This window comes from Oncorhynchus gorbuscha, linkage group LG13 (genome assembly GCF_021184085.1).
Source record: "Oncorhynchus gorbuscha isolate QuinsamMale2020 ecotype Even-year linkage group LG13, OgorEven_v1.0, whole genome shotgun sequence".
NCBI classification, from domain to species: domain Eukaryota; kingdom Metazoa; phylum Chordata; class Actinopteri; order Salmoniformes; family Salmonidae; genus Oncorhynchus; species Oncorhynchus gorbuscha.
This window is the reverse complement of record NC_060185.1, coordinates 42,194,630-42,217,276: the sequence shown is the minus strand read 5'-3', so window position 1 is coordinate 42,217,276 and position 22,647 is coordinate 42,194,630. Positions and strand designations below refer to the sequence as shown.

The 22,647-nt window shown below is 44.0% G+C and overlaps 1 protein-coding gene across 2 annotated transcripts; it reads right to left on the bottom strand.

The window, feature by feature from the left end:
• Positions 1 to 5,366: 5,366 nt before the first annotated feature.
• LOC123993968 (SPARC-related modular calcium-binding protein 1-like) lies at positions 5,367 to 22,299 on the bottom strand. Of its 2 annotated transcripts, none has more exons than XM_046296454.1 (11): positions 21,575 to 22,296; positions 17,342 to 17,516; positions 16,344 to 16,447; positions 14,889 to 14,988; positions 14,499 to 14,555; positions 14,259 to 14,339; positions 13,961 to 14,153; positions 10,732 to 10,811; positions 10,285 to 10,378; positions 8,181 to 8,458; positions 5,367 to 5,897 (listed from the first exon to the last, which is right to left on the bottom strand). In XM_046296454.1, the coding sequence occupies exons 1-10, from the start codon at positions 21,650 to 21,652 to the stop codon at positions 8,182 to 8,184; spliced, it is 1,239 nt and encodes a 412-aa protein (XP_046152410.1). In that variant the 5' UTR covers positions 21,653 to 22,296; the 3' UTR covers positions 5,367 to 5,897; position 8,181. The 2 variants fall into 2 exon arrangements, with proteins under 2 accessions (XP_046152410.1, XP_046152411.1); XM_046296455.1 differs by lacking the exon at positions 5,367 to 5,897 and adding an exon at positions 6,415 to 6,529 and having other exon boundaries at positions 21,575 to 22,299.
• Between the last annotated feature and the right edge of the window lie 348 nt (positions 22,300 to 22,647).

The following is a 22,647-nucleotide window of genomic DNA, read 5'->3' as shown; positions in this document are numbered from 1 at the left end:
GCTGCAACTCGTTCCATAATCAAGACCTCTACAATTACTCAGTCCTGCCACTTCCGCTCTGCCAGATCGTAATCTCTGCCCAGTCAGTTCATGATTCTAGCCATTTATGATTATTCAAGATCCCGTTATTCAGCTGTGCCTGTTTCCCTGCCTGATATCGTTTATCGTCTCATTGCAGTTACCGCTCTATCTCTGGCTCTTGTTCCACATCTCACCACCCAACTACCTTGCTCTGGATTTTACTCACAACCACCTTGGATTCCCCTCAGGACCTGTTCCCCCTTTCTACTCAGCTAATTCCAACCTCAGTCTCCACATCTGGTTTTTCTGCAACTCATCCAAGCTTCCCCGGATCTGCACTCCATATCTCCCAGTGTAACAAATATTTTGGTTCATTCATCCCTGTTTCCTCATCTGAGTCTGCTCTTGGGTTCCCCTGTGTCGCTCCGCTTAACATTGTGTGTATGACATTAGAATGAATATACTGTTAACTATATTAGCACTAAACTGCTCATGCCCCGAGGAGTGTCAGTGTGGAAGCTGCACAAAAGGAGTGAGAGAAAAAGAGAATAGATGATAAACAGGAGAAAAGGAGACAAAGAGTTACCCAACAACAGAGAGAAGTGATAGATATGAACCATATACACTGACTTGTGAGCTTGTCTCCTGTCAAAACAACTTGTTTGCCAAAAGAGCATCTGAGAAAAATGATGAAAAACAGAACAACGTTTAGATGTCATACTGTCATGCAGTATGGCAAAATTGGCAAGACACCAGAGGGAGATGCTGCAGGCAGCTCAAGACACCAGAGAGAGAGATGCTGCAGGCAGTTCAATACACCAGAGAGAGATGCTGCAGGCAGCTCAAGACACCAGAGAGAGAGATGCTGCAGGCAGTTCAATACACCAGAGAGAGATGCTGCAGGCAGTTCAATACACCAGAGAGAGATGCTGCAGGCAGCTCAAGTCACCAGAGAGAGATGCTGCAGGCAGCTCAAGACACCAGAGAGAGAGATGCTGCAGGCAGCTCAAGTCACCAGAGAGAGATCCTGCAGGCAGCTCAAGCACACTTAACTTTAACCAGAGACTCTAAACCAATTAGCATATGATTAGTTGTAAAGTAAATCAATTCAATAACTGGTCTACTCTCTTAATTTGATCACTCAGTAAAATGCAAATTGTAGTGTATTCAAGGTTTGAAAATGCTTCTAAAGTTTGTAATTTCCACTTTAAAATATCTGACTTAATTTATCCTAACAAAAAATGTATCAATCCCTACAGAAATGTCCCTTAACTAGAATACACACAATAATTTACATTTCCTGTTGCTGAAAGATTATTTTCCTTATGTTAGAAAATGGTCAAATTAAGGTACACAAACACATTAATCTTCCTCATTCAGAAAAGAGCTCTGGGCCTGAATACATGAAGCTTCTCAGAGTAGGAATAACCGGATCCATATCAGCACTACTACTCTGAGACACTTTGTGAAAACAGGCCCTGGAGGATTGACCAAATCCAGCTCTGTGAATGAAAAAAAACCCTGTCTTTTATTTAATAAAACTAGCTAAATCTATGTGGTGCCATATCTAAAGTTGAATGGTCCAGACAAGTCAACCCCACAGTGGAATTTAATAGAATCTCTTTTTCCATCTCATTAAGTCAGTCAGATGGCATTAAATAGTAACAGCAGAATGTAAAAAACATAGATGTCAATATCCAAAGTATATGGTATTGCAAACGGAGCTATGGATTTCATGAATTATAGATTAATCATAGCATGCAAATGTCTGAGTTTCTCACGGGGTTGGGGTAGTGGGAAGGGGGAGTGAGATATGTCACCAGTTTGGAGATTGCTGGGATATTTATCACCCTGTATGACCTCATGGTCACGCTCCAGCCATCGTCACGGTGTTGGTCCTTTGATACAGGGCCCCAGTGGAGAGATCAAACACAATATCACATCACATATTCAAATGTAGCATACGGATAATCTTACATATGCAACTAACCATTCACACACGCACGCAAACACACTCATTTTATGTATGCATGCATTGAGGTGCTGTTCTGCCTCTGGGCTGGAAGCATATCTGGCAAAATAGCCCCCTCTCCTGGTACAACTATAGATATTACCTGAAATACTGTGTCTTTCACAGACTTTTGATTGTGCAACAAGAGTCGTTTTAAACACAACAATATCCCAATATTTAACACACAAAACCATGCATAACCAGACAATAGTAAGATCATTGGCTAATAGTTTGCAATTCTTCGCTATTCATGAACATGGCAATTGCACCGAAATAGGTGTGCACAAAATTATGTTGCAGATATGTTTATGTAATGCGTCAGATCATACGGGATAAATTCATTATTATTATTATTTTTTAACCTTTATTTAACTAGGCAACTCAGTTAAGAACAAATTATTATTATCTACACCGGCCAAACCCTAACGACGCTTCGCCGCCCAATGCCAAATCAGATCATTTTCGTTGGCACAACTGGTTTGTACGTTGTCAAGCGAGCAGTCACAAGTGTTTCTGATCATAGGACCACTGCCAGGTCAAGAAGCCCAGTAAAGGGACAGGGACAGTGGAGGAAGCGAAGTTGTTAGACAAGGGTCCGCTACACAATCCTAACAGTCAAGACATTGGTTTCTCACGTGGGAGATCAGGGTTTAGATCCTGCCCATGACAGCAGCAAAGTGACACAAAATAGATTTGCACCAAATAAGTGCCTCTCTCGTTCTCACCAGGCTCTTTTCTGTCACAGGAAACTTGTCCTAACCTCTGGGAGAGAAAAGTAGGCAGCCATGAGAGTGAAAAACAGTGTCATGCCTGAATCAGCCTACTGGCCTTTTTCAGTCAGTTCATATGCAATTTGGCCTATATGATGCCCTGGGCAAAGACCCAAAGGATCATGGGTAATCACTGCTTTCTTCTTCTTTGGATTCTTATGGCTGTTGGCAAACAACTTTACATCAAATCAAATGAAATGTTATTGGTCACATACACGTGTTTAGTAGATGTTATTGTGGGTGTGGCAAAATGCTTGTGCTTCTAGTTCCAACAGTGCAGCAATATCTAACATGTAATATCTAACAATTTCACAATATATACCCAATACCCACACATCTAAGTAAAGGAATTAGGAAGATATAAATATATGGACGAGCAATGTCAGAGCGGCATAGACTAAGATACAGTAGAATATTATAGAATACCGTATTTACATATGAGATGAGTAATGCAAGATGTATAAACATTAAAGTGTCATTATTAAAGTGAGTAGTATTCCATGTATTCAAGTGGCCAATGATTTAAACACCTGTGCATATAGGCAGCAGCCTCTCTGTGCTAGTGCAGGCTGACCTCGCCTTCTAGATGATAGCGGAGTGAACAGGTAGTGGCTCGGGTGGTTGTTGTCCTTAATGATCTTTTTGACCTTCCTGTGACATTGGGTACTGTAGGTGTTCTGGAGGGCGGGTAGTTTGCCCTCTTTGATACGTTGTGTAGACTGCACCACCCTCTGGAGAGCCCTGCAGTTGTGGGCGGTGCAGTTGCTGTACCAGGCGGTGATACAGCCCGACAGGATGCTCTCAATTGTGCATCTGCAAAAGTTTGTAAGGGTTTTAGGTGACAAGCCACATTTCTTTAGGCTCCTGAGGTTGAGGTACATTACCGCCACCAACTGGACTGGAGTGTGGCCCAGAGACAGGTAAGGTCTAAATCTTACCCAATATTCTCGTCTCCCTAAATAAACAAAATACATAATTAAATACTACATCCCCTGACGATTTCTCCAGCAGGTCACTTAATCTTGGCTCTTCAACCCGATTACCACTCAAATCTAATAACAATCGCTCCCTTTCATTCCCATATTTCTGGCACTGAAATAGAACGTGTTCCACTGTTTACATCTCCTCTTGACAATGATCACACAGCCCAGTCAGATGTTTCCCCACCAATTTCAATGTACTATTGAGCCTTTTTGTGTCCCAGTCTCAGCCTTGTGATTACACGTTCCTCCCTTCTCTCTCAGCCCAAGGACCTTCCTGCACCCACCTTTTCCTAGATCTTATACAGATGGCTTCCCTTTCTCTCTTCCCTGTCACACAACTCTTGCCATTTGTTTTTAATCAACCCCTTGGTTTCTGCTTTACTGATTGACAATTCCATCTCAACACTAGGATGTTTAAGAGCCTGCTTGATTATAAAATCCACCTCCTCATTCCCCTCTACTCACACTTGAGCTGGTACCCAGAGGAACATCACAAATACCCCCACCTGTTTCACCCTATACTCTGCTCAGAGGCACAAATTAATTTAAGCTCATCAGTGCTGCACAGGAGTCAGAGCAGATCACTACCCATACTCACCTGCACCCACTCTGCAGCCAAGAGTATGGCCTTCGACTGCATTGTGTAAATGGATTCATGATTTTTTTCTTAAACTCAGGAACACTAAAAGCTGCACCTGTCCCCCTGTTTTAAGGTCCTTAGATCCATCTGTGGATATATTCAAGAAAGCATAGTATTGTGTTCTTAAATGTTCACTTACAACTGAATCTACTCTTTCCTCAACAGCTCTTACCCTCTCAAGGAACCCTGCCTCATTGGCTGAGGGCGCAACCAAGGTGGGATAGCAGGAAGAACCACCGAGAGGCTAAACTCCCTCCCAAACAACCCCATCTCTCTCACCATGTCATTGCCTATCCACCCCAAATTTGCTTTCAGATTTCATTCATGTTTCCAGCCCTCTAGAAGTACCTTTTTTTTGTAAGATGTGTAGCTTTATGTCCTTGTAGATTTACCCAACATGTCATGGCTAACTGTTGTCTTCTTAACCTTAACGGCATCTCTCTCAACTCTACCTGAATCGCTGCCCCCGGGGAGGTACTGAGTGCTCCACAACATATTCGTTGGGCTTGGGACTGGATTACATTTGGCTTTTTAAAAGATGGTGGCGCTGCTGATCCATATGCTACACTTCCATAACCCAGTGATGACTTGAAATGCGCTATATATAGCACCATCAACGCTATTCTACCTGCCCCCCCCCCCCCCCCCCCCCACTCCAATCCGGACTGGCAAAGCATCACATTCAATATTTTATTTCCTTTGACAACTAGTCTGTTAATATGCTCCGCCCGTATCATTCGAGTGTCAAACCGGACCCCCAGGGTCCTAAACCCTCCATTTGTTAGTGATTCCTTCGAAGGATATTGGAAATCCTTGTTGCATTCATCCTAAACACACACACAGATGAAAACCTTAAATAATTTTACTATGCCCACTTGCTCCCCAGATGGGTTAACCCATATAGGGATCTGTACACTGCATAATAGAGTAGTGTATTTTTAAAACCCATTTTATTTATAGTCGACAAATATTTGAGCACGGTTTACGGATTAAAATGACAAATTCACAAATGACATTGTGGTTTTACAGCAGAAGACCATTACTGATAAATATGAACATGAGGAAATGGTCAGAGCCGACAAGGCAACACAAAAGACATAGGACACATTCAAATAAATCGGCGACTCTATACTCTATTCTGTGTGCTGTATATTCTGCAACGACGCTTCAATTGAGGCCTTTTTTTGTGCTTTACAAAGTGCTGTAGAACTGGATCTTCCAATGACAACTTGACAGGAGTGGAGCAGAATTCAGGTCTTCTGAGCCTGTATTTACCAAATCGTTTCAGAGTAGGATTGCTGTTCTAGAATCAGTTTAGCTTTTTGATCATACTGAATAAGATGACATGTACCTGATCCTAGATCAGCACTCCTACTCTAAGACGCTTGACAAATACGGGCCCAGGACTTGGATCTTGGATCTTCTGTTGCTCAATGCTCTCTGCCTTCTCTCCTTGGTTCTACTGACGGATACTGTAGGTAAAACAGGACAGGATAGGATAGGAGAGGGGAGGGGAGGATAGGAGAGGGGAGGATAGGAGAGAGAGACAGATGTATGAATGACTGTCTTGTTTAATTCAACAGGACCTCTAACCTACGTCTTGTGGGCTCTAGTTCTGATTCAGACGAGTCGTTCTGAATCATTGGAGGCCTTCCTCATTATTCCCATTACTGTCATCAGGAGTGTCTGGAGGCCAGATACGTGTGTTAGGTAGAACCCATTACAACACCTCTCACCTTCTCCCCTAGCTGTCAGTACGCCTCAGCTAGACTGAATAATTGGAGGTTAAGGGCGGGGTGGGACTGGTAATTTTGGCTCGAGGTTTGTTTTGGTTTCTAAATGTACATAAACACGCAGCAGCCTTTTAATTTATCTGACACCAAGCCAAAAACAGCGGTCCCTGGTGAGCTAGCACTAACCTTGAGGTAAAAGAGCCTCTTTCTCTCCTCTGTCTCGTTCTCCCTCTCTCTCTCTCACCCCCTCGTATGTGGAACGGAGAGAAGGAGAGAGAGAGAAACCAAAACATAGAGACCCATCTGGAGCTGGTAAGGAGTGGGTCTGGGACAGTGGAGGCTGTTGAGTGGAGGACAGCTCACAATAATGGCTGGAATGGAGCAAATTAAATGGCATCAAACACCTGGAAAGCCATATGCGCACACACACACACACACACACACACACACACACACACACACACACACACACACACACACACACACACACACACACACACACACGCACGCACGCACGCACGCACGCACACTCTCATTCTGCTGACTCACTCAGATGTTCTTTCTATGCTGTTGAAATATAGACACTCAACAGGGCAAGCTGAGCTCCATAATTCACTATTGTGCCAGGGACGTGTTAACAGCCGTAACAGACAGAACGCTTCTAATTTCACGCATGCACACACTAGAGACGCGCACTATAGAGACGCGCACTATAGAGACGCGCACTATAGAGACGCGCACTATAGAGACGCACACTATAGAGACGCACACTATAGAGACGCACACTATAGAGACGCACACTATAGAGACGCACACTATAGAGACGCACACTATAGAGACGCGCACTATAGAGACGCGCACTATAGAGACGCGCACTATAGAGACGCGCACTATAGAGACGCGCACTATAGAGACGCAACTATAGAGACGCGCACTATAGAGACGCGCACTATAGAGACGCGCATTATAGAGACGCGCACTATAGAGGCACGCACCATAGAGACGAGAACTATAGAGATGCGTACTATAGAGACGAGAACTATAGAGATGCGTACTATAGAGACGAGAACTATAGAGATGCGTACTATAGAGACGAGAACTATAGAGACACGCACTATAGAGACACGCACTATAGAGACGAGAACTATAGAGACACGCACTATAGAGGCGAGAACTATAGAGATGCGCACTATAGAGACGTAGTACTGAAATACACACAAATGTATTTAGTCGTCCCCCTCTCTCTCTCTCAATGTGGATTCACTGATAGTCATTTACTGAACCTCCGCTTCACTCATCTCTAAAACACACACTTGTTCTACACTCTCCTCCTCCTGGCTCTACTTCAAAGGCGACTCATGAAGAAGAGAGCAGGGAAATCCAATTTCCCAGCTAGAAAGAACTCGTTTTTTCTGACAAAACATGTACCTGGCACAGACCCCAACAAATAAAGTGTCCACTTAATATATCCCTGAGTGGTTTTCTAAACCGATCTTGGACTTTGCATCAAATACAGTAGATCTTACATAACATCTACAAAAGGGCTAATCTCACAACTCAAAGCCTTTCAGCTCAAAGTGGTAACAAACTAAACGCATCGCAAAGCCAAATTTGAACCCATATTCACCTCTTCTCAAAGCCCAAACCCAACTCACAACTACCCAAACCCACCTCACAACCTCAACTCTCTCCTAGAACCAAACCCACCTCACAACCTCAACTCTCTCCTAGAACCAAACCCACCTCACAACTACCCAAACCCACCTCACAACCTCAACTCTCTCCTAGAACCAAACCCACCTCACAACCTCAACCATCTCCTAGAACCAAACCCACCTCACAACCTCAACTCTCTCCTAGAACCAAACCCACCTCACAACTACCCAAACCCACCTCACAACCTCAACTCTCTCCTAGAACCAAACCCACCTCACAACCTCAACCATCTCCTAGAACCAAACCCACCTCACAACTACCCAAACCCACCTCACAACCTCAACTCTCACCTAGAACCAAACCCACCTCACAGCCCCAGACAGGCATTGAGCTCAGACAGGGTGAGGCCGCGGTCCCCATCGCGGTCACAGTACTGGGCAAACTTCTTAGCACAGCGGCGTGGCTTTAACCTCCTGCGCAGGTAGAGGCGGAGCGGCCGGGCCTCACGTTCGCTCAGCACTCCACTGTCATCCGTATCCAGCTGCCTGAAGTGCCAACGCAACACCTGCTCCTCCCCGTCCCACACCTCAACCCTCAGGGAGGGGGGAGGGGACATTGGGCCTGACAGGGGGGCGTCCGACACCCTGGTATAGAAATGACATACATTAGACCAGTAGCATTGCTCTTCTGCGGACAACAGTCATGTATTGAAATCAAACGTTTATTTTAAGATGAGCCACATGCAGGGAGAATCTAGCAGACACAAGACTTGTTAAACGGCCTCCCACTGACATACTGAAGACGACGTTCCACTGCGTTTCTTCACAGAACCACAGAGCCTGACAAGTCAGTGAATCTATATTGATGAGATTCCCACAGTCAGGATAAAATAAGTCATGTCACACGAGCACTCCATTCCTGAACCCTAAGCCTCAGTCATATTGAACATATAACCATTTTCCAATGCCTGTGTCGGAGCCGAAAAGAACAAATAAGTTCGTTATAAACAGAAAGGCAATCGGTATGAAAAAGATTTCTTTTAAATATTTAAATCACATACTGGAGTACTATCAGATCCATTACAGCACAGCAGCCAATCAGTGGCCTGGTAAATTGGTCATGTATTCAGAAATACACTATACTACTAATACAGTGGAGGCTGCTGAGGGGAGAACGACTCATAATAATGGCCGTAACAGAGCAAATGGAATTGCTTCAAACACCTGAAAACCATGTGTTTGATACCATTCCACTGATGCCGCTCCAGTCATTACCCTGAGCCCGTCCTCCCCAATTAAGGTGCCACCAACCTCCTGTGTACTAATATCTGTCCGCGAATAGAGGAAGGTTTTGGAGAGAGCGGGGTGAGAGAAACAGGGAATTACAGATGGGCAGATATGTAAAACAGAAGAGGTCGAGTGAAGGAGAGAGTTGTGTGTATAAATTAACTGAGTGAAAAACAGACAGACGGAGAGAGAGAGAGAAAGGAAAAGAGGTACGGAGTGGCCACGAGAGGGAGAGAGATGTAAGCGTGAGAAAGAGAGGGATGGACTAGAGAGATAGATGGGGTGAGTAGGTCCGTGGGGTTTAATAGAGTGGTATGCAGACTGGCCTGTAGTGAGAAAGAGAGGGATGGAGTGAAGATATAAACAGGTGGTAGGGGAAGTAAGTCCAGTGGGTTTAATTATACTGAACAAAAATATAAACACAACATGCAACAATTTCACAGATTTTACTGTGCAATAGTTCGTATAAGGAAATCTGTCAATTTAAATACATTAATTAGGCACTAATCTATGGATTTCACATGACTGGGCAGGGGTGAAATCCATAGATTTAACATGAAGGAGTTTTTCCCCACAAAAGGGCTTTATTACAGATCGAAATACTCTTCAGTTTCATCAGCTGTCCGGGTGGCTGATCTTAGATGATCCCACATCCAAGAAGCTGGATGTGGAGGTCCTGGGCTGGCATGGTTACACGTGGTCTGCGGTTGTGAGGCCAGGTGGTCGTACTGTCAAATTCTCTAAAACGATGTTGGAGGCGGCTTATGGTAGGGAAATTAACATGAAATTCTCTGGCCACAGCTCTGGTGGACATTCCTGCAGTCAGCATGTCAATTGCACAATTTCTCAAAACTTGAAACATCTGTGGCATTGTATTATGTGACAAAACTGCACATTTTAGAGTGGCCTTTTGTTGTCCCCAGCACAAGGTGCACCTGTGTAATGAGCATACTGTTCAATCAGATTCTTGATATGACACACCTGTCAGGTGGATGGATTATCTTGGCAAAGAGGAAATGCTCACTAACAGGGATGTAAACACATTATTGCACAAAATTTGAGAGAAATAATATGTGTGCATACGGAAGATTTCTGGGATCTAATATTTCAGTTCATGGGACAAGCACTTTACATGTTGTGTTTATATTTGTGTTTAGTATAAATAGAGTGGTATGCAGACTGACCTGTGAGGGCTGAGTATTCCAGACTGTTCAACCTCCAGCTGCAAAGCTCTCAACAGACTCTGCAGGAACTCTTTCTTCTGGGCCCCAGGGCACCCTGGGAGAGATTATTAAGGCAAGGCAATGGGGTCAGTTTAAGTTGTGACTCTTGACAAAATGAGATACGCCTACCCGCTATGATGTAATCTAGACAAGAGTCCACGTTGCATTCGCCACAGCTCAAGGACACAGTACCCACAGTATTCAGCATAGAAAGTACCAATCAGATGTACAGTGTTAGTGTTAGCCTTGTCCTAGATCAGTTTATGATGTCTGCCAATGGCCATAGGAGTGACAATAACCAAAGGAGTTGGCAGAAAGAGCAAACTGATCTGGGACCAGGCTAGTAAAAACGAGAAAGATCCTTGTTGATCTATCCAGGTATAGTGCAGTGCAGTTTGCTGATCTGACCTGGTAGAGATCTGTCTCTGAAGCTCCTGTCAGGCTGGCTGCTGTGGGGCTCCTCCAGGCTGCAGTCTGGCAGCCGGTTCCTGAAGGGGGCAACAACAGCCATGGGAATGATCTTCAGCCGAAACTCAGACTCCTCTCCAACCATTTAATCATTGTGATCATACATCACAATGCATTTACCCAATGGTTTGTTCCCTTTTGCCATTTGTTATCATCTTTGTTACTATTCACCATGGACAGGAGGAGATGCAGTAGAGGCTACACTATACACTATTTGGGGTGGCAGGTAGCCTTGCGGTTAGAGCGTTGTGCTGGTAACCGAAAGGTAGCTAGATCGAATTCCCGAGCTGACAAGGTAAAAATCTGTCGTTCTGCCCCTGAACAAGCCAGTTAACCCACTGTTCCTAGGCCAACATTGTAAATAAGAATTTGTTCTTAACTGACTTGCCTAGTTAAATAAAACACAAATACCTTATGAGTATACGTATTTTTGGTTGAGATGACTTTGAAAAGACGTCTTCAACCAATTTTGCTCACAAGGGTGTCAGTGGCATTGTTAGCCAGATAAGTATATGAAGCTGAGGGACAATACAGTGAAAATGGATGGAAATGTCCATTAAATAATGTTATGGAACCAGGATATTAAACATCATCAATAAAACCATAGCTTTGCACTATCAATACTTTAGTATGGAATATACAATAAATATAATACAATGTTAAAATATACAATATACAGTATACACTGAGTATACCTAACATTAGGAACACCTTCCTAGTATTGAGTTGGGACCCCCCCAGACCTTCCTCCCTCCTCCCCCTGGTACAGAAACTGCACCGGCCGCAACCGCAGCGCTCTCCAGAGAGTGTTTGCAGTCTGCCCAACGCATCACCAGGGGCAAACTACCCGCCCTCCAGGACACCTACAGCACCCGATGTCACAGGAAGGCCAAAAAGATCATCAAGGACAACAACCACCCGAGCCACTGCCAGTTCACCCCGCTATCATCCAGAAGGCGCGGTCAGTACAGGTGCATCAAAGCTGGGACCGAGAGACTGAAAAACAGCTTCTATCCTAAGTCGATCAGACTGTTAAATAGCCATCACTAACACATTAGAGGCTGTTGCCCTATATACATAGACATGAATTCACTGGCCACTATATTACATGGAACACTAGTCACTTTAATAATGTTTACATATCTTGCATTACTCAACTCAGCGGTGTCATAGGAAAGCCCATAAAACTGTCAGAGACTCCAGTGACCGACCCAAGCCATAGACTGCTTTCTCTGCTACCGCACGGCAAGCGGTACCGGGGCGCCAAGTCTAGGACCAAAAGGCTCCTCAACAGCTTCTACCCCCAAGCCATAGACTGCTTTCTCTGCTACCGCACGGCAAGCGGTACCGGGGCGCCAAGTCTAGGACCAAAAGGCTCCTCAACAGCTTCTACCCCCGAGCCATTAGACGGCTGAACAATTCATAAAAATGTACATTGACACCCCACCCCCTCCTCTTCTTGTACACTGCTGCTACTCACTGTTTGTTACCTATGCATAGTTACTTCGCCCCCACCCACACTGTTGGTTGAGGGCTTGTAAGTAAGCATTTCATGGTAAGGTCTACACTGTTGGTTAAGGGCTTGTAAGTAAGCATTTCACGGTAAAGTCTATACTGTTGGTTAAGGGCTTGTAAGTAAGCATTTCACGGTAAGGTCTACACTGTTGGTTAAGGGCTTGTAAGTAAGCATTTCACGGTAAGGTCTACACTGTTGGTTAAGGGCTTGTAAGTAAGCATTTCACGGTAAGGTCTACACTGTTGGTTAAGGGCTTGTAAGTAAGCATTTCACGGTAAGGTCTACACTGTTGGTTAAGGGCTTGTAAGTAAGCATTTCACGGTAAAGTCTACACTGTTGGTTAAGGGCTTGTAAGTAAGCATTTCACGGTAAAGTCTACACTGTTGGTTAAGGGCTTGTAAGTAAGCATTTCATGGTAAAGTCTACACGGTTGGTTAAGGGCTTGTAAGTAAGCATTTCATGGTAAGGTCTACACTGTTGGTTAAGGGCTTGTAAGTAAGCATTTTACGGTAAAGTCTACACTGTTGGTTAAGGGCTTGTAAGTAAGCATTTCACAGTAAAGTCTACACTGTTGGTTAAGGGCTTGTAAGTAAGCATTTCACGGTAAGGTCTACACTGTTGGTTAAGGGCTTGTAAGTAAGCATTTCACGGTAAGGTCTACACTGTTGGTTAAGGGCTTGTAAGTAAGCATTTCACGGTAAAGTCTACACTGTTGGTTAAGGGCTTGTAAGTAAGCATTTCACGGTAAAGTCTACACTGTTGGTTAAGGGCTTGTAAGTAAGCATTTCACGATAAGGTCTACACTGTTGGTTAAGGGCTTGTAAGTAAGCATTTCACGGTAAGGTCTACACTGTTGGTTAAGGGCTTGTAAGTAAGTATTTCACGGTAAGGTCTACACTGTTGGTTAAGGGCTTGTAAGTAAGCATTTCACGGTAAAGTCTACACTGTTGGTTAAGGGCTTGTAAGTAAGCATTTCACGGTAAAGTCTACACTGTTGGTTAAGGGCTTGTAAGTCAGCATTTGCATTTCACGGTAAAGTCGACACTCGCTGTATTTGGCGCATGTGGCAAATAAAGTTTGATTTGATTTGATATATACTGTATTCTATTCTACTGTATCTTAGTCTATGCCGCTCTGACATTGCTCGTTTATATATTTATACATTCTTAATTCCATTCGTTACTTAGATTTGTGTGTATCGGGCATATGTTGTGAAATGGTTAGATATTACTTGTTAGATAGTACTGCACTGTCAGAGCTAGAAACACAAGCATTTCACTACACCCGCAATAACATCTGCTAAACACCTGTATGTGACCAATAGAATTTGATTTGGACAGTCTATGTCATGGAAAGAGCAGGTGTTCTTAATGTTTTGTATACTCCGTGTTTGAGTTCTTCGGTAGGCATTTCTTAGGCTCCTGGGCTACATGGGGTGCATTAATCAGTTTAGTAAAGTGTGGAATGGGAGAGTTCTGATAGCAAACTGTGCGTGTCATGGGAGTGTAGAATGCATTTAGGTAAAACTTTATTGTACTGTCAAGTTAAGCTGGTAAAAGTCATTCCTATGTAACTACCTGGTAATTATCAGGCTGTAAAATAAAGCGTTAGCCACATTTCTCTATCTACTAGGTGCCTTGTTCGAGGCCATACCTGGCAGAGGTGCCTGGTAGAGGCCGTCCCGTGTCCACCCGGACACACCAGCAGTACCCCGTGGTGACGTGGCACTGGATGGGGCTGTAGCGCCCATCTGCACTGCATTTTGGGATGAAGCGCTCCTCCTGCCACAGAACATGCACCTTGTCCATCAACGCTGCTCTCTCCCTCTCACACGTCTGAGGACTGTCTGTGGAAGCACGAATGTACGCACACATGTACACACACACACACACTAATCATTATCTCACAGAAGTGATAGCTATGAAAGCTCATAAAAAGAAAAACTCCTTACCTGTAGGGCGTTTTACAGAACGATTCCCTTTGGGGTCAGAGTTCAACCGGATGGTCACCCAGAGCGGAGGAGCGGTGATTCCTGTACAGGAAATATAGCGATATTAGTGTAAACAAACAATATGGTAGTATCATTCTGAAAATGTCCGTCATTACGGGACGGTTTCCCAGCGACAGATTAAGCCTCGTGCTCGACTTAAAAGCATGTTCAACGGTTATTCTCCAAGTCCACTCCTCTCACCTGCTGCAGACTTGGTCCTGCTCGGGTCGGCGGTGGGCCGGGAGGGACCACCCTCACCTGTGTCCACAGAGACAAGAACTTTTCAAGGACCAAAGTGACTGATAAAAGTCCGTACGTGTGTGGCAGTGTTTGAGTGAGTCTTTATATTAGTGCCAGTGGAGCACTATTGATTGATATACAGTACAGTACTTATGTGTGTCAGTCAGGTGAATTCTCACCTCTTTGGGCTGACTCCAGATCAGTCATCTGTGTAATTTCAGACAAATGACTCATGGCACAACACAACATACTACAAAGAGGGCTGGGTGAAGATCTGTTTAATGGGTGGCTTGATAGATGCTAATTCACAAATATTTCCCACTGGCCGTTTGGGTCTAAACTCTGTCTCACCTGTGCAGTTGGGTCTGAGGTGCAGGACAGAGGTCCCACTGACAGGTTTCCCATCTGGAGTAGAGCACCAGCAGTAACCAGTCTGGTTGTGGCACTGCATCTGAGGAAGTGGAACATTTGTCAGAACCTGCGTTTTGCCAACTTCATCAAAGCCAAGTACTGAAATGTATGCTCACTAAAGGGTAGCCATAGACTGTTCTCTCTGCTACTGTCCGGCAAACGGTACCGACACATCGGCTCTCGAACCAACAGGCTTCGAGACAGCTTTTACCCCCAAGCCGTAAGACTGCTAAATAGTTAATTAAATGGTTACCCAGACTCTTTTCACTGACCCCATCTTGTGCTGACTCTATGCACACTCACAAGACTATATATACACAGACACTACATTGACCCTTTCACACAAAACCCACACACACACTCACACACACACTCACACATACCGACACAACATAAATACACACGCACACTTTTAAACTCATCATACGCAAAGTGTACAAAGCATTAGGAACACATTCATAACATTGAGTCCCCCCCCCTTTTGCCCTCAAAACCGCCTCAATTCGCAGGGGCATGGACTGTACAAGATGTTGAAAGCGTTCCACAGGGATGCTGGCCCATGTTGACGCCAATGCTTCCCACAGTTGTGTGAAGTTGTCTGGATGTCCTTTGGGTGGTGGGCTATTCTTGAGACACACAGGAAACTGTTGAGTGTGAAAACCCCAGCAGCATTGCAGTTCTGGACACACTCAAACCAGTGCACCTGGCACCTACTACCATACCCATCAAAGGCACTTCAATATTTTTTTTTCTTGCCCATTCTCCCTCTGAATGGCACACAAACAATCCATGTCTCAATGCTTAAAAATCCTTCTTTAACCGGTCTCCTCCCCTTCATCTACACAGATTGAAGTGGAGGGATCATAGCTTTCAACTGGATTCACCTGATCAGAGCAGGTGATCCTAATGTTTTGTATGCTGCTACTCTGTTCTTTATTCTTACTCGTATTATGATCTATCCTGATGCCTAGTCACTTCACCCTGCCTTCATGTACATATCTAGCTCAAATACATCGTACCCCTGCACATTGATCTGGTACTGGTACTCCCTGTAAATAGCTCCACATTGATCTGGTACTAGTACTCTCTGTATATAGCTCCACATAGATTTGGTAATGGTACTCCCTGTATATAGCTCCACATTGATCTGGTACTGGTACTCCCTGTATATAGCTCCACATTGATCTGGTACTGGTACTCCATGTATGTACCTCAATTCTTGTGTATTTTATTCCTCGTGTTATTATTTTTATTATAATTTTTTAACTGTACATCATTGGGAAGGGCTCGTAAGCAAGCATTTTAGGGTAAAGACCACATCCTTTGTATTGGGCACATGTGACAAATCCAATTTGATTCGCTATGATTTTCTGTCATTTGAAAGACAGACAGTACCTGCAGGAAACTTCCATCTGCACCGCATTCTGGGACGGTGTGGCTGCGGACGCTGGACTCCAGGGCCTGACTACGAGCCAGCTGGCACTTGGACTGGGTGGAATCTGAAGGGGGATGTCCAGCAACCATCTCTACTACTTCCATTGGCATATATAATCAATGCAGAAGTGTGTATAGATTGTGTGTACTGTATATATCAGGGATGGTCAACTGGCGGCCCTTTTGAAGGCCCTCGGATCAAATTCTACACACAAAAAAGGTTTTAGGACCCCAGTCGGGGTCTAAACTTATTGTTGAGAGTAAGAATAGAAGAATAGACCAGGTGTAATTTCGAAGTGTGGTTGTGCATCAGCAGTTTCTCTCTTGTTATGTCAGTCAGTGACAGCAGTGGAGGCTGCTGAGGGGAGGACGACTCATAATAATGCCCGGAATGGAGTGAATGGAATGGTATCAAACATGTTTTATGGGGGTTCTCGTGTTTGATACCATTCCATCCACTCCATTCCAGAATTACACTCCATTTCAGCCATTATTATAAGCAGTCCCCCCCTCAGCAGCCTCTACTGACTGATAGTCAGTAAATTAGCCCATGTCACCAATTCTTCTTCAGAATTCGGAGTTAGTTTAGTGGCCAGCTGTCTAAACTTGTTATCGTGGTCAAATGACCAGATTTGTCAGTCAGTCTCACTCAGATATCATATTAAAAAAAGGCAAACATTTCTCTCCACCCGATGGCAAAATGTGTAGAATTGCACGAAATGAACGCGCAATGTGAGAGGCGGTGGACACAGAACCAGGAACAACTGCAGCACCTCATGATGAGTTCAGATCTTTATGTGGCTCTCACCCCCATCAAAGTTGCCCATCCCTGGTATATATGGTGATTAATAGATGGAATGTAAATATGTGTACAGTGTGAATACGCGTGTATAGATGGAGGCGTCCATTACTGACTTTCATAGAATGTACACAGTTTATGGTCACTAAAGGGTACTTACCTGCACAGTGTGCTCGTGGTGCCGTCCGTAGCTGAGCGTTGATGCACTGGGCTCTCTGGAAGGCACACAGGGACATGTAAAGGCGTCCGTTGCTGCCACATACTGTCCGGTGGCGCTCCCTGTGGCAGTCCAGCGCACAGCCCCGGGGCCACATGTTTTCTGGGATCAGAAACGGCTGGAAACAAGCAGCAACACAGGCAGTACAATGCAATTACACCCTCCTGACCTGTACTCTCATATGACACACTTTGACCCCCTCCAGCAGCGTACTGTATCAGAGAGCAGAGAAGGGCTCGCACTGAAGTTGTGTGACCAATCAGAACACGGGTAAATACACGTTTGGAGTGTTTGGTGTGGATAGACTTAAGCGGAGCTGGTCAAAGAGAGGGATTAAAAAGGAGCTATTTGTTGGTGCCTTGGCTGGTGGACACTCAGTCTGCTGCTTGTCTGGCACACGAACAGTGCTTCAGTGTCACGCTGGGAAAAGCTGAGAGAGGGAGCACGTAAAAGATAAGCACTGCAGCAGTCAACACATGGCCAAAGTATGTTAGAATAGAGAATAAGGAAGTGTGTGTGTGTGTATATCTTGGATTTCACCTGATCCTGTACCTGTGAGAGCTGTTTTTGCTAGCTAACTGCTCTGTAAATAAATAGGTCTAATTGAGGGGAAGGTTCCAGACTCTTCAGGCCCGCCTCACCCCCCTGCCTGCCAACTGTGGGCTCAGTCTGTAGCTCATTGTCATGGCTGGAGTAAAGTACTGTATTTTATTTACAGGCCTGCATCCAAAGGGAAGATGCTGGACCATTTCTGTTCGGTCATCTGAATATTGCTGTAATGCTGGACCATACACCAGACATGCATGACCTCTAAAATCTCTTACCTGTCCTTGAGTCAATGCTTCAGTACATGGCACACACCACGCCATCCTAGAGGACACTTGTTGCAGAACACGACGGCTGTCCGAGGCCTTTCCCTGTATCCCTGCTATAGTATGGTACACCGCAGCTTTTTCCAGCCTTGTTCATAGTCACAGTGGTATTCCTAATCGTTAGTAGGATGCCCGAGGCCTAGACTGCATTTGATAAACTTCTATTGACACACCATGTGTTTTTTACATCAACATTCCAGTGAGGTGGGCGGAGGAGACGAGAACAGAGATGGAGAGAGGTACTCGGACCGCAGGCCATAGGCTTCTGCTAAATTGCTAACACATGCTGCCCAGTGCCAGACATTGCACTAAAAGCTAGGTATCACACATGCACTCACACACGGGTCCCTCTCTTGTCGTTGACCTTCACTCCCACTCAGATAACCCTGGACCCAGACCTTGCCCCCCACCCACCCACCCACCCAAAGCCCCAGCCATCCTCCAGGCCCGATCTTCAATACCTCTTTGTCTCCTGCTCTCCCTCACACTCTGTCATAGCTCAGTCAATTTGCCATGGTGTGTGTTTCACTGTTTGCATAATTTTTCCTGATTGACAAAAAAAAAAAAAAAAACTCTCCTCTGATGAAAGGACCTGCCTGTGCTGCTAGGTGGTGAGGGTATCATTTCATATATTGATTCCTTGTGGAGGACTGCGTATACTTTGGATGTGTGTTTGCATGTTGGAGGTGGTGTCATTGTGGCTGGAGGACGGGACATGGCTTTCGAACTAGGAGTTCAGTACCACTGAATGGACCAGGTTCAGGTCTAAAGAGTAACTAGTAGCCTTGAGTGAGCTTCTCTGTCCAGGTGCAGTGTTACGTGTTCCAGCTACAATTAGCGTCAGTGTTCTGGGCAGAGCATTGAAGCGTGGACGAACAAGGCGGCAATGTTTTAGGCAACCTGGTGTTAGATATTATAACTATATATGAAAATATAGATATATCTCGAGAGGGTCGCCTTAGTGTGATGAAATACGATGTTTTGGCTGAGCCTGAAATGCTGCTGAAAGAGCGGCACATGTATATTTTTACATCCATATCAGTCACTTTTATGTTGAAATAAGCCCCTCCCTGTCGTATGCGGAGTAAAAGTAATGAGACCAGTGAATCAGGCACATGTGAAGAGTTTTCCTCCATTCATCTCTATGGCGTGGCAGGAAGTCTGGACAGACAAAACAGCCTGTGTGTGCAATTTGTCATGCGCCTGCAGAATACAAAACAACCAAACATTGCAGGCTAAACATGTGCACTTTCACAGCCGAGTCCTGTACAAGTACACCATCTCTCACCTTTCAAAATTGGCATGGTAACCAAACACACATGTAGTGTATGCACACACTCAAACAGGTACAGTTCCTTCAGAAAGCAGTAATAGCCCTGAACTTATTCCACATTGTGTTGTGTTACAGCCTGAATTCAAAATGGATTCAACAGATTCTCACCCATATACACACACACAATACCTCATAATGACCAAGTGAAAATATGTTTTTAGACATTTTTTGCAAATGTATTGAAAATGAAATACAGAATTCTCATTTACACAAGTATTCACACCCCCGAGTCAATACATGTTAGAATCAGTCTTACTGCACAAGTCTATATGAGCTTTGCACACCTGGATTGTACAATATTTGCACTTTCATTTTTTATTTTTAATGATTCAAGCGCTGTCAAGTTGGTTGTTGTTCATCGCTAGACAGCCATTTTCAAGTCTTTCCTTAAGCCAAACCTGTAACTAGGCCACTCAGGAACGTTCAATGTAATCTTGGTAAGCAACTCCAGTATATAATTGGCCTTGTTTTATGTTATTGTCCTGCTGAAAGGTGAATCTGTCTTCAAGTGTCTGTTGGAAAGCAGGCTGAAGTAATTTTCCTCTAGGATTTAGCCTCAAATCCGTTTATTCGTATCCTAAAAACTCCCTAGTTCTTGCCCATAAAAAGCATGCCCATAACATGATGCAGACACCACCATGCTTAAAAATATGAAGAAGTGAAGTGGTACTTGGATGTGCCCCAAACCTAACATTTTGTGTTCAGGACATAAAGTTGTTTTGCAGTTTTAGTTTAGTGCCTTATTGCAAACAGGATGCATGTTTCGGAATATTTTAATTCTGTACAGGCTTCCATCTTTTCACCCTTTAATTTACTGTATGTTAGTATTGTGGAGTAACTACAATGCTGTTGATCCATCCCCAATTCTCCTATCACAGCCATTCAATTCTGGTGAAATCCAGCAACTGCATTAGGAAGGACGGGGTTTATTGATAAACCATCCAAAGTGTAATTAATAACTTCACCATGCTCAAAGGGATATTCAATGTCTGTTTTTTTACCCATCTACCAATAGGTGCCTTCTTTGCGAGGCATTGGATAACCTCCCTGGTCTTTGTGCTTGAATCTGTGTTTGAAATTCACTGCTCGACTGAGGGACCTTGTATGTGTGGGGTACAGAGAAGAGGTAGTCCTTCAAAAGTAATGTTAATCAATAATATCGCACAAAGTCCATGCAACTTGTTAAGCACATTTTTACTCCTGAACTTATTTAGGCTTGCCATAACAAAGGGGTTGAATACTTATTGACACAAGACATTTCAGCTTTTCATTTATGAATCTGGAAACATTTCTAAAAACATAACTCCACTTTGACATTATGGTTAGGCCAGTGACTAAAGTCAAGGGGTGTGAATTATTTTTGAAGGCACACACCCGTTTTCCCTCGGGTAAAATAAAAAAAACAAGTTTCAATATTTGCCTTTAGGCGGTTTCTGGCCTGCGGTCTGGGCTAGTTAGCCAGTGTTTGTCTACTCCATACACTACCTCTTTAGGGAACATTGGCTTTATAGACTTTCTCAGATTCCACTCCATGGCTTGGAGGTAGGTGTGGCCCCTTACACACTGATCTTGGATCAGCTTGTCATACTCTAATCTCCTAAATGATTATGGTCAGTACTAAACTAAACAGACTTTAGATCACTTTGAGAGCTCTAGGACTCAAGGTAACTGGTATGCCCTTAATTCATGACTGTAACCAATCTGAATGAAAAGGATTTCAGCACTGCTTGAGATGGCAACCATTCCTTTCTGTCTATTATAGTCTACTTAACTCAGCCAGAGCACAAATGTAATAAAACGTTTTGCATTCACGTTTAGTTATGTTTTAAAACGCACCATCGGTGATTGGATGTTGGTTTAAGTTCAGGTGACAATCACAGAATGATAATAAAAAATGTAACAGTTCATGCTAGAATCTCTCTCAAAATGAGCACTTCTGAAGTATGAAAGTGTAAATCCTTGAGGACTTACCGGTGACCTCTCAGTTTGAATAGACTCCGAGAACAAGATGATGAGCAGCACGAGACAGGTGAACGTGAACACCAGCATACTGCCCAGGCGCGTGGCTCTGCTGGAGGTGTTGCGCGCACTTCTGTCTCTGTGGCAAAGCGCCGTGTACAAATCGCCAGCCAATCCAGCCTTCGGTGGCACCGTTAACGCAAGAACGTTAAGGGCAGTTTTTTTTATCTTTTCACTTTCAGCAGGCCATTTTGTTGGTAAGCGGCAGATCTCTTGACAAGTGGAACGACAAAACGGGTAGATCCCAAATTGTTGCACTTTCCGCAAAACCCGTGGCAAGTGATGAATAATCAGAAATAGTTTCACGGAGAAATGTCTTCAAAAACACACACTATAATTGTAAATATGGTTCTCTGTAATCCTGGATTTGAACGCAGACTACATAAGCATCAAGACCTCCCCTGTCAAATCCCTACAGTGGCTTTATCCCCAAGTAGCCAGCCCCTTTCCGTTCGACAATAACATGTGCGTAACTGCTGCACAACTGGTTGCCATACTTCAGGCCTACTTGTTCACAGTGGCTATTGTATAAAAAGTAGTTATAGCAATACACATAGTATTATTAAAAAAAAATCTAAATCTAGTGTTTTATAAAACGTTAATAGGCTCATTTGTAGAGGTTAAAACGTTCTACACCTAGTGGTCCGTCTACGACTAGGCTACTGCTGGTCCCAAGTCTCCCTCACGTGGACATAAACATGCAGACTAGACAGCCCATAGGGCAAGCAGCTGATTTACACGTATCCTACCAGGAGGAAATTACTATTTGCTTATTTTAAAAGGTAGTATGAGTAGGCCCATTAACTGTTCAGAGTCAAAGGCTTTGTGTGTGTATATATAGAAGTAGGCCTAGAGAAGGAAAATAAAAACAGAGGCCAAGTCATAGTATTTTATAAGGAAACTTTATGTGTGCTAGTGAAATTCACTTTTAGACAGAAGGCTGTTTTGCGGTTTCCAGTACAGCAGATAAGGTTTGATATTAAAGAGTACAAAAAAAAGAGAGAATAAATCACAAATCCAAAGCT

Coding starts and splice junctions, on each gene's coding strand:
- LOC123993968 (XM_046296455.1), bottom strand. CDS start 21,652: ATGCTGGTGTTCACGTTCACCTGTCTCGTGCTGCTCATCATCTTGTTC. Junction 10,812..13,960: donor CTACCAGGCACCTCTGCCAG/GTATGGCCTCGA, acceptor TGCCCCCTTCAG/GAACCGGCTGCCAGACTGCA. Junction 8,459..10,284: donor GGAATACTCAGCCCTCACAG/GTCAGTCTGCAT, acceptor TTTCTATACCAG/GGTGTCGGACGCCCCCCTGT.